This window comes from Pyrus communis, chromosome 8 (assembly GCF_041283825.1).
Source record: "Pyrus communis isolate YQ-2024b chromosome 8, ASM4128382v1, whole genome shotgun sequence".
Classification (NCBI taxonomy): Eukaryota; Viridiplantae; Streptophyta; class Magnoliopsida; order Rosales; family Rosaceae; genus Pyrus; species Pyrus communis.
The window spans coordinates 11,257,365-11,269,196 of NC_142572.1; the positions used below are offsets into that span (position 1 = coordinate 11,257,365).

General features: G+C 41.0%; 1 protein-coding gene across 1 annotated transcript; it reads right to left on the bottom strand.

Moving 5' to 3' along the window:
- Positions 1-5,650: 5,650 nt before the first annotated feature.
- On the bottom strand, positions 5,651-8,581 carry PTAC6 (plastid transcriptionally active 6). Its single transcript, XM_068457597.2, has 6 exons — positions 7,961-8,581; positions 7,804-7,872; positions 7,612-7,716; positions 7,220-7,339; positions 6,280-6,369; positions 5,651-6,190 (listed from the first exon to the last, which is right to left on the bottom strand). The coding sequence occupies exons 1-6, from the start codon at positions 8,459-8,461 to the stop codon at positions 6,074-6,076; spliced, it is 1,002 nt and encodes a 333-aa protein (XP_068313698.1). The 5' UTR covers positions 8,462-8,581; the 3' UTR covers positions 5,651-6,073.
- Between the last annotated feature and the right edge of the window lie 3,251 nt (positions 8,582-11,832).

The window sequence follows — 11,832 nt, forward strand, 5'->3', positions numbered from 1 at the left end:
TTCACTTATTTGTCCCGTTATCATCCGGAAGTTGCTGCTCATCTAGTTGAGATGCTTCGTCGTTTCAAATTGGGTACTAAGAAGAAGTGGCGTTCTATGGTGACCACTACTCCTTGTGATACTTATCAAGATTTCTATGAGATTTTGTTGAGAATTGAAGATTCTGATAACTTGCCTAGCAACAGTGAGGAGGAAGAGGAGAAAAAAGATCCGAAAAAGAACATTAAAGTTAAAGGTCAATCTTCGCAGAGACCCTGGAAGACTCCAAGCTTTAAAAGAAGCAAGGCTAACTCAAGTTCGTCCAGTGGAGGCATAAGTTCTACGGGCCAACGTACATGTGGTAGGTTTGCCGGAGGCCTACGTTTTCAGAAGCAGCGAAATGCCGGCCGTTCTGATGGTTCAGGAGCTCTATTTTGTCAGAGATGTAACGGCCGGCACTTTGGCGAGTGTAGACAGGGCAGTCGAGGATGTTTTACTTGTGGACAGGTCTGTTATTGGACAGCAATTGTCCACAGGGTCAGCAGATGCCCCAGATGCCTTCCGTACCACCACCAGTTCCTAGTCAGCAGGCTCCAGCGCCGAGCAATTATGGTCAGACAGGTTGTGGGGATACTTACCATTACCAGGGAGATGTTGCCCCTTATTCAGCAGCGCCGTATCCGTATCCTCAAGATCCGTATTATCCGAGTGGCTACCAGAACGGATATCAGCAGTATCCTAGAAGGTATACCCCATATCCACCTTATCCAGCCGACGGATCGTAGTGGTATTCGGGAGTACAGCCCCAATAGAAAGAGGTTGCTTCTAGCAGCACAGGGTCGTCGAGACAGATTGGTCAGACTGGACAGGGTCGTAGTACACCTGGACATAGTGGTCAGTCGAGTAAAGGTCAAGGTGGTTGGCAGCAGCCACAGGCCGTATTCAAAACCTCACAGTGCAGGATGCCAAGAACAACCCAGATTTGATCATAGGTACGTTAAATATCCTTTGTCACTTTGCTAGAGTGTTGATTGATTATGGTGTTACTCATTCGGTTATTTCTCATACATTTGCTCAATTGACACAACCTAATCCCACACCTCTCGGGTTTGAGTTAGAGTTTTCGATGCCTAGAGGAGAGACGTGTCAGGTGGGCTGGATGTACCTAAGGTGCCCAGTGTTAATAGAGGATAAGGTTATGCCAGCTAACCTCATTCCGTTGGATATTGTTGAGTTTGATGTCATTTTGGGTACTGATTAGCTACACTTTAATCGAGCCAATATTGATTGTTATGAGAAGAAAGTTACGTTTCATCGCCCGAGGCTACTTATGGTTACGTTTGTTGGCGAGCGTAGTGGCTTGAGACACAGTATTATTTCGGTAATGAGAGCCAATAAGTTGCTACTGAAGGGTTGTCAGGGATATCTGGCACACGTTGTACTGAATGATAATGTTTCTAGCCATGTGGAAGACATTAGAGTGGTTAGGCATTTTCCCGACGTGTTTCCGGATGATTTACCTGGATTGCCGACGGATCGTGACGTAGAGTTCACTATCGACTTATTGCCAGGTACAGACCCTATATCCTTGACTCCCTATCGAATGGCTCCTGCTGAGTTGAGAGAGTTGAAAATTCAGTTGCATGAGTTATTAGATAAAGGTTTTATACAATCTAGTACTTCGCCTTAGGGAGCTCTAGTCTTGTTCGTGCAAAAGAATGATGGTACCTTAAGGCTGTGTATAGACTACCGGCAGCTGAATCGGGTGACGATTAAGAACCGTTATTCATTGCCACGTATTGACGATTTATTTGATCAGCTTCTAGGAGCTTGCGTATTTTCGAAGATCGATTTAAGGTATGGCTACTATCAGCTGAAGATTAAGAGTGATGATGTCCCTAAGATAGCGTTTAGAACCCGTTATGGTCAATATGAGTTTTTAGTGATGTCGTTCGGGTTAACTAATGCACCTGCTGCTTCTATGGATTTGATGAACTGGGTATTTAAGCAGTACTTGGATAAGTTTTTCATTGTTTTTATCGATGACATTTTGATTTATTTCAAATCCAAAGCAGATCATGTGAGACATCTTACTTTAGTGTTGAAGAAACTGAGGGAGCATCGGTTATACGTTAAATTCAGTAAATGTCTGTTTTGGTTAGATCAAGTAGCGTTCTTGGGACATGTTATCTCATCTCAGGGTATTCAAGTGGATTCCCAAAAAATAGCAGCAGTAGAAAATTGGGAGCAGCCACGAACCGTCTCTGAAGTACAGAGTTTCCTTGGTCTGGCAAGCTATTATAGACGATTTGTTTAGGATTTTTCCGTTATTGCATTACCACTTATGAGGTTAACTAGGAAGAACGTTAGATTCGAGTAGGACGATAGTTGCGGACAGAGTTTTCAACAACTGAAGTACTGTCTCACTCATGCACATATGCTAACACTTCCAAATGATAGTGGTAACTTTGAGATCTACAGTGATGCGTCGTTGAATGGTTTAGGTTGCGTACTAATGCAACACGGCAGGGTTATCACTTATTCTTTAAGACAATTGAAGCCTCATGAGATGAACTATCCTACTCACGATCTTGAGTTGGTGGCGATCGTGTTTGCACTGAAGATTTAGAGACATTATCTTTATGGTGAGAGATGTAGGATCTTCACAGATCACCAGAGTCTCCAGTACCTGTTTACTCAGCGAGATTTGAACCTTCGCCAGCGGAGGTGGATGAAGCTGTTAAGTGATTACGACTGTACGATCGAGTATCACCCGGGACGTGCAAATGTGGTGACTGCTAAGTGATTACTACTGTTTGATTGGATATTCTGACACAGTATATTTTGGCATGGCATATTTGAGCTTAATCATTTTTAGCATGATTTGAGATACGAGTAAGTATAATATTTTCTCGAAAGTATACGGGTTTTACAAAAATGGGTTATTACTTGATATTGAAATGGTTTGGAAAACTTTGTTTTTGCCCACTCACGTTTTCTGTTTTGCGCCCCTCCAGGTTTTAGGTAGCGAGGACGTGGGTGACGAACATGGCATCGAGGCAGTTCTGACAAAGCACCCTCTATGTAGGATTTTCTAGTTATCACTTGTGTAGTATTTGTTTTTTTTCTGGACTGCACCTAGAATACTTGAACTTTTACTTTGCATTTCTCCTTCTATATTTGTTACTATCACTCGCTGATCTTTTTATTGTAAATTATCTCGTCGACTTTATTTTTCTTGTATTTTCACTCTATTACTTCCGCATTGCACACTTGGCTACGTCACCCTCACGTGACGGCCAGCACGCCTCAAATTTTGGTTCGGGGTGTGTCAGCATGCCCTAAATATTTAGATTATGATAAATATTGAACTTAACCTAATTTTATGAACATTAATTATTTTAGTCGGATTTAAATTAAGACCATTAGATTTTCTTTTGCCCGTTAGATTTAATCATATTAGATCTCAACCATTAGATTCAATTAATTTATAGATATAAAACTAAAAAAATTGAATCTAGCCCAGTTGTGACATCCTACATCGCCCAGGGGAGTGATCTTTAAATGTATATTCTCATCCCTACCTAGCACGAGGCCTTTTGGGAGCTCACTGGCTTTGGGTTCCGTAGGAACTCCGAAGTTAAGCGAGAAGGGGGCTAGAGCAATCCCATGATGGGTGACCCACTGGGAAGTTGCTTGTGAGTTCCCAAAAACAAAACCGTGAGGGAATGGTAAGCCCAAAGCGGACAATATCGTGCTACGGTAGTGGAGTCGGGCCCAGGAAGTGGTCCCTCCCGGGCCGGGATGTGACAATTTGGTATCAGAGTTTAACCCTGGTCGCGTGTGTGCCGAAGAGGACGTCGGGCCCCTAAGGAGGGTGGATTGTGAGATCCCACATCGCTCAGGGGAATGATCCTTATATGTATATTCCTATCCCTACCTAGCACGAGGTCTTTTGGGAGCTCACTGGCTTCGGGTTCCATGGGAACTTCGAAGTTAAGCGAGCAGCGCGCGAGAGCATTCCCAGGATGGGTGACCCATCGGGAAGTTCTCATGTGAGTTCCCATAAACAAAACCGTGAGGGCGTAGTCGGGGCCTAAAGCGGACAATATCGTGCTACGGTGGTGAAGCGAGCCCGGGAAGTGGTCCCTCCCTGGTCGGGATGTGACACCAGTAGATCAACATACAGTCCAATTAATCACAATCATTGGATGAACTAAAGAGCCGTTGGGCTCAATTCGATGGCCGACATACCGACGTGCATGGGACCCCCCCCCCCGGCCGCATTAAGCACTTGGCGCATCGAAAGCATTCGGAACTCAAATCCTAGATGGAATTTGCCCAAAATTTGAGTTTTAACCCAAAACTAAAATTTGGCCCAAAAATTAGAATGAGTTGGGGTGGGTTTAGAAATTAAATTTGAGTTTTGCTCCCAAGAAGTGAGTCCAAGTAAACAGCTATATCTTTATTTAAAAGATTTGTAAAAAGTTGCAAGTACATTTTTGCAGTAATATGGTTAAATGGCCTAGCTTAGCTCTTGAAGAAGATTTAACCCTAGACCGGATAAAAAGGTGAAAAATGGACAAATATAGCATGCAGCAGAGTCCGGTTTGGGCGAGCTTGAAAAAAGAAATCCAGTTTCGACAGTCAAAGTTAAAAGTTAAGGACATATAGACTGCATTTGCATGTGGCTTCACTTCTCAAGCAAACATAGAGATTCTCCTTGTCTCCTCCCATTGTCAGGCCGCGGGTCTCTTGAAGCAGATTCCCTTGCTTCACATGAAAAATGAGAAGCGATTTTTGTACTCTTTTTCTTCTTCTCTTTAGGACTCTTTAAATTATGATTGGATAAATTTAGGCCATCTTTAATGAAGTGGGTTAAAGGTTCAAAAATCAAAAAACGGTTTGATTTGTTCAAAAACTCATCTCCAATTTATGGATGTGCTATAACCATACAGAGCCAGCAAACCATTATTTGGCCAAAGAGGCATCAAACTAGTCAAATGTAGCCTCCTCTTAGCCTTTTTTTGGGCTCAATTCCTCAATTTAGAATAATTGATTCAAATTCAATTACTAGATTTGAAAATACCCAACAATAGTTTAATTAAATTAACCAATAATTTAAAGTACAAACCTAAAACTAATAAATTATTGAGCTGATTATATTTAACCCATTCAGTTAGAGATGATATATGAGTATGGTCTGATACTGTTCATTCAAAAATATTTTTTTGCAAGGCCTATAATTCTGGACGGGGTTATAATTAACCCCTTCGGTTGGAGATGGCGTTGGTTAACAAAAACAAGATAGGAAATCACCATCCTAAATAAACCGTATCCTTAACTCTTTTTTTAAAGAGTAAAAATCATGTTGGTCTTAGGTTCAATATCGCTAAATGCGAATTTGAACCACATTATTACTAGCTCATTGTGAGATTAAATCCAACCCTGCCTCCCCCGTTTGTTCACAAAAAAAAAAAAAAAATGAAAACATCATGTTGGGCTTTGTTTTGCTCGAAACTTAATTTCTTTTATGTGTTGAATTTGATTAATTTGGCGTTGTATTTAACCCCGTTAACAATCTTAATCAACTCTACGTGAGTCTTTACATGTGCCGCGTGTGCACATTAACGGCTAACTTAAAAGTTAAACATATATGACCACATCAAAATGCCACCAAATTGAAAACACGTTGATTAAAATGAGAATCGGAGCAAAGGCTTGGGATCAAAAAGTATTCTACCGTTACAAAAATTTCAACATTCTAAAAACTAGAGATCAAGCTCCTAAGTTCCTGCACATATTTGGCAAAATGGAAGCTGAACACAAAGTGCCTTACCCACATGACCATCAAGGAACTTCGATATTCAATATCAGCTCCATACTTCGCAAAAACAAAAGCACAATATGCCCGCCAAAACATCAGGAACGAGGACCTTCTGATATTGAGCATTGACTCAACTTAAGTTAATCCGGATAGCTAGTGTATCTTGAAAGTCGATCTCTGATATATTCGCACATAGTGACACGATGGGAGTCTGAGTTTTGTTGCATATGTGCCTTCATGATGTTATCTGCAAACTTGTCTGAAGGACTAGAACCAATTGGAAACATTGAAATCTCGTAGCTTGCTAAGATGCCTTTCCATGTCCTGTCTGGTCTTATTCCACTCTTCCCTCTCTATCACTGTTGTCGGATCATCTTTTTCACTCTGAAAGGATACAAGAGAAGAGCGAATCAGATAATGAATAACAAATTTAAATTTAAAGAAAGCAATTTCGATCAGACTGAGTTGGTTACCCCGTGAACTATTCTGAAGGAGTTTCCATTATCACGTATTACAAGCAGGTCGTGTCTCCTATCTCTGCTTCTTCCCCCCAGAACACTGACCTGTACAAGGCATAACATTCCCCAAAAATAAATAGAAAAACTTCATAAACTAGCAACACTTTGCACTGAATATTGAGCGGTTGGATTGACACACATATATATAACTATGGCAGTCCTACTTATGTTGTAAAGAGCAATGCTCCCTTTCTAACTGTGGTTCCATTGTCTTCTACTTTGGTTCATCTCTGATCATATGTCAGTGAAAATGGGGATGGGGAAGGATATAGTGGAATTCATGGACATATTCCAGATATAAAAGATTCCGTTGAATTTTTACTCATTCTATGTCTTACCAATGATGCATATATGTGAGAATGACCTATAGAAATCAGATTCTATCATCATATTATTACTGATTCATCATACTACACAAAAGCCAGTGTCATACAGACCTTAAAGAGCAAATTACATAATCCAGATGTTGGTACCAAATATAGTCAAAACTTCAAAGAGACATTCACATAATATTACTTTCTATCTTAATGATACATCCCACTTAGTTTAGCAGAGGTCAAGACACAGAATGTGAGAAATGGGATTCAAAAACTAATACTGTGTAATCGTGTTTCCCAGAAATCCACAACGGGTTAAATTTTGGCCAGTATTCTTTAATAAGTTAACTCCCGTTAAGGAAATACACATAACTAGCACAAGCATTATTGGCTATTGCTGTCAATTTCTTAGCAAACTCACATAGAGAGTGTCAATGCTATATGATCCATCTGAGCTAAAAAGGCTTTCTAAAAATATACAAGGCAGGAACAGATAGTGATACCATATGCATTATACAGTATAGGGAGAATCTCAAGGACACATTAGGAAAGCGAAACAGAAAAAGTAAAACTCTCACCAAAACTTTAGCTCTGCTAATGGACTTTGTTTTGGAGTCAAGTACATAAATCTCCTCAAAATCCAGCACAAAATCAGGGTCCCCCAACCTCCGGTTCCTGTAGTGCTTTGTCAAGTAAACCTGAAACAGAGAAGCAGCCTCATGAATAATGCTATTTCTAAAACGAGACATTCATACATCAAAAAGGACGAAATATACAAACACCATCCATTCGCATAAAGAACTGCCAACGATAAAGAAGAACGGTACATATGGTTGTAATGCTAATTGCTAATGCTATATCTCGAACCATTTTCACCCAATCAAATTGCAATTGTCTCCATCGCCACAATCCTACCCATTACATAATTGCTCAAAATGAAACCAAATTCATAGCTCAAAATCAATCATACCTTCAACACGTCCCGTTCAGACTTGTACAATGGATCCCTAGGAGCATCAATGGGTGGTTCAGTTACATTGTAGCAGCTAAAGTCACTCTTCGCACATCGAATGTACTACGATATCCAAAACAAGCAATGAATTATCAAACAAATGTCGAATTAGCTTTAATAAATCAAAATTCAGTGTAGATTGTGGATTACCTTCTGAGGCATTGGAGCAAGGACCCTGGGAATCGCATAAACATCTGTGTCCGGAGGAGTAACATACATCTACACAAGATTTAAATATATAAATTAAGTTTTCTAATTAAATTTAAATTTCCTAACTTAAATATGTAAAATTAGATCAAATGCATACCTCTCTGAAATCATAGACGTCATTATCGGGATCGGGAGGTTTCCTGATGAAGAAATCGCAGTCCAGCAAGCTAATCTTGTGAAATTCGTCTTCGTTAATCCGATAATCCACCACCATCTCCGAGTCCCAACCTTGCGTGAACACGAAGCTCTTGCTCTGCACCATGGCGATGTCCTCTTCGCCATTGGCGGCGGCGGCGGCAGCTGCAGCAGCAGCTAGGGTGTCGTACTCGATGTCGAAGTCCTTCTTGTTGTCGACTTCCTCGAGCTCTTCGTCGTCCATGTCGTAGTCGTCGGGGCCTGCGCTGTCGCCGTCGCCGTCGTCGGCGTGGACGAGGAAGGAGCGGGTGGTAGGGGACGGGGATAGGGTAAGGGGGTGTTTGCGGAGGGTATTGGGTTTGAGGGAGCGGAAGGGGAGTGGGTGCAGTGAGTGGAGGAGGAGGAGAGGGGTAGGTGTGGAGAGTAGTGGTGGTGGGGAGAGGAAGAGAGCGGTTGCTCTCATGGCTGTTGGCGTTGTCAGGTTTTGTAGGTTCGGAGGTTTATCAGGTTTTGGATAAGGAAATGAAGCGTGAGAGATAAACAGCGCGCGCTATTATCTTTACTCTTTAGTTTAAGTTACTATAAAGGCTAGTTTGGTATTCCTGTGATTTAAAAAAAAACTGATTCTGATGTGTTGTGCTGTGAAATAAGGTAGTAGAGTATTTGGTAAACTTTTATATAAAACAGAAGTGAAAAAAATGCTGGTTTTTCAAAACTGGGTTTTGTAGCTTTGTGTTTTTGGCTTTTTTTCATCAAAAACTGTGAAAAAAAGCTGAAGCTGAATGTTTACCAAACATGAAAAAGCTGTCAGTTTTTTTTTATAGCCAATTTTTTCAAAATCACCTCAATATCAAACCAAGGCTAAGAGCACTCTTCTAATGCCCCAATTGCAACGGCAATTGGGTTGAATTGTCCCCGGCCCACAAAAAATCATCTCCACCTTTTCGAAATTGAGAGTGGAGGAAGACTCGTAAGGATAAGAGACATAAGGCTAATGGGAGAGCCAAAAAAAAATCCTTTGTCTATAATCCTACATAATCTCAAATGTTATCAGTTCTGGTACATAGACCAAATGATAGAAAGCAAGCAAAAGTTTCTAAATTCATGGAGAGATATAAAATAACATATAAGTTATCATGCTTACTTATCCACCATTTGAGTCTCCAATAATTACATATCCAAGTGCCCTATCGACGAATAAGCAAGCATACATTTCATGCTTGTTTGAGTAATAGCAATGAGATTCCCCAATATCATGCTAGAATAGCTCGGATTTCCAGAAGAAGATTAGGTTATAAATTATTGGATGAATTCTTTACGGAAGAAGAACAGATTCTTTCTTTAATCTTCCTAAGAGCTTCTTATACTTTGAAGAACAAATTAGGTTATAAATTATTCAACGAATTATGTGGATGCAAATTTCCGCAATCTTCTCCTTTGACAAAAATGCACCCGCAAAATAATACCACCTAAGATTAAAGCCAAAAGCCTCACTTGCCCACAATGAATTGTTGGGGAGGGGGGGCTTTGGGCGAAGAATCTCTGATGCCAAAGTTAGAATTCTGAAAAGAATGTGTTTAGGAGTTTGTGGGTAGCAAATGACTTAGCTTTTTAGTGGGATAATAGGGCTATTTATAAGGAAGTGGTCGGCCCTATTTGGAGAATAGTGGTCGGCCATATATGGTGTACTTGGAGAATAATTACAAGATATTATATGAAATAATATCGTGCATTTAACATGGTAATTAATCCCAAATTAAATAGGATTTTGCGAGTTACCTTTTGAATAAGGATTTGATGAGGAGTGATTAGAGAGATTTGAATAAATACCATTTTGATCACCTTTGACTCTTCCTTAATTAAGCTGTTATTATCCGTTGCATGAGCGTGGGAATCCTGATGTGTCTCGAGGGTAATTTTGTCCTTTTAACCCAAAAGTCTACGTGTCACCTCCATAATTTTCTTGATTATTTTTGGCTCCATAAATGCCCTCACACCTACTAGGCTGCTCACAGGAAAGGGCAGCAGGTGTAGAGATCTCCAACTTTGATGCAAATTCCCACTTGGACTTATAATTAGATTCTTCTAGGAAAGAGAAATAAATCGTCTCCAAAGCCTATTTAAGCCTATCTTAAATAGGGGATTAAATTAACTTCGAAGGGCAATTATTTATCCCCCTAAGAAAGAGAGAAAGCTAAAGGATGTTTGTTCCTCTCCCATAGCATTCTTCTTCGTTTACTAGGGCAAAGAACCGTCTTCTGTTGATTTCTTTGTCTTCTCCGTGCCGCACCAATGTAAGAAAAACTTAATTTTCTTTGTCTTCTTCTTAGTTGATGCTGCTGCAGGGCAGTCGTTAAGGTGGTGCGGCATGTCAGCTGGCAAGGGCCAGGAGTCGACTTGGCATAGGCCAAAGAGGTGGTGTGGCAAGGGCCACGGCTTATGCTGCTCGGCTTGACTGGAACCAAGGGCTAGCTTGGCATAGGTTGAGGAAGTGGCGTGGCATGGGCCACGGTTTGAGCTACCTTGTTTGTGTTGCTTGTAAAGAATGAGGAAACTGCTTAAGTTTGATTTCTCAGTTGTCGTAGATGGAACAATTAAGGATAGAGATGCCAAGGTCGGAGATGCTGAAGATGAAGTGTCAGATGAGCAAACTGTTAAGTGCGAAGTGGCTACTGCCCCTAACTATTTACTACTTAGCTAGTCTTTGAGTATTCGATCTTTTGAGCTGTGTGGGTTGCATCACAATTTGATAAATTTCTGTGGAACATGAAAATAGTTAACTAATCACATCAAAATGAGTAGTAGTGTGGAAATTCATTGGCAGTTTGCTCCTTTCCGTTGAAGAGTAGACCCAGATAGACATCGAAGAATTAGTTTACCCTTTCGCACTGGAGAGCAATTAGTTTATCCTCTCGCACTGGAGAGCATACCCAGATAAGTATCAAGGAATTAGTTTACCCTCTTGCACTGGAGAGCAATTGGTTTATCCTCTCGCACTGGAAAGCAGACCCAAATGGGTGTTGGGAAATTAGTTTACCCTCTCGCACTGGAAAGTAATTAGTTTATCATCTCGCATTAGAGAGCAGACCTAGATGGGTGTCAGGGAATTAGTTTACTCTCTCACACTAGAGAGCAATTAGTTTATCTTCTTGCATTGAAGAACAATTAGTTTATCTTTTCCTTGAATGTTTCATCGTATGTTCTTCTGTGGCTTGGTTGGTGGTCAGCTGAGAATCTGAATGGATTAAAAACTTCTCCACCACTAAGTCTTTCCTTAGTAGAGGCTACTAGTAAGGCCTCGTATTCTGCTCTGTCATTAAATGTTTTGAAGTTTGAAGTGTCGTGGGCTTAGTCAATGCAGGTAGGAGCACAAGGTGGCACGATTGGGAGCCGTGGTGCAAGATAGGCACGGTTGGAGGCCATGGTGACAGATCATGGGCGGGCAGGGGCCTTGAATCAGGCAGGCACGACTTTGAGCGCGGAGTTGTGATGAAAATAAGACATGACCCTGGTTCTTAGTGGTTTGGTCAGTGTGTCTTTCTGGTACCTGTTTGCCCCTAGCACCAATTAAACTAAGTTATTGCGTTTAACATAAGTAATCATTGTACCCTCCATTGTATGTAAGATGGTTCCATTTGCTCGATCTTGTCAATGAAAGGTGACCTATATATGCTGGTCATGTCCTATCGTAGTGCCTTATCAGTGACTTCATTACGTTGGAAATTGTGTAATTGCTCCGTCAAAAGCTTTTTTATTTCTTCTTGAATTTGCCTTTGTCGGGGTTGCGGAGCTCTCGGCTGCCCCCAATCGTGACCTGCTGGTCTAGGTTGCTCT

Excerpts from the sequence above, each read along its gene's own strand:
- PTAC6 (XM_068457597.2), bottom strand. The coding sequence starts at position 8,461 with ATGAGAGCAACCGCTCTCTTCCTCTCCCCACCACCACTACTCTCCACA. Across the intron at positions 7,873-7,960 it reads ACGTCTATGATTTCAGAGAG|ATGTATGTTACTCCTCCGGA; the intron begins GTATGCATTTGA and ends AATCTTGTGTAG. Across the intron at positions 7,717-7,803 it reads TTGCTCCAATGCCTCAGAAG|TACATTCGATGTGCGAAGAG; the intron begins GTAATCCACAAT and ends TGGATATCGTAG.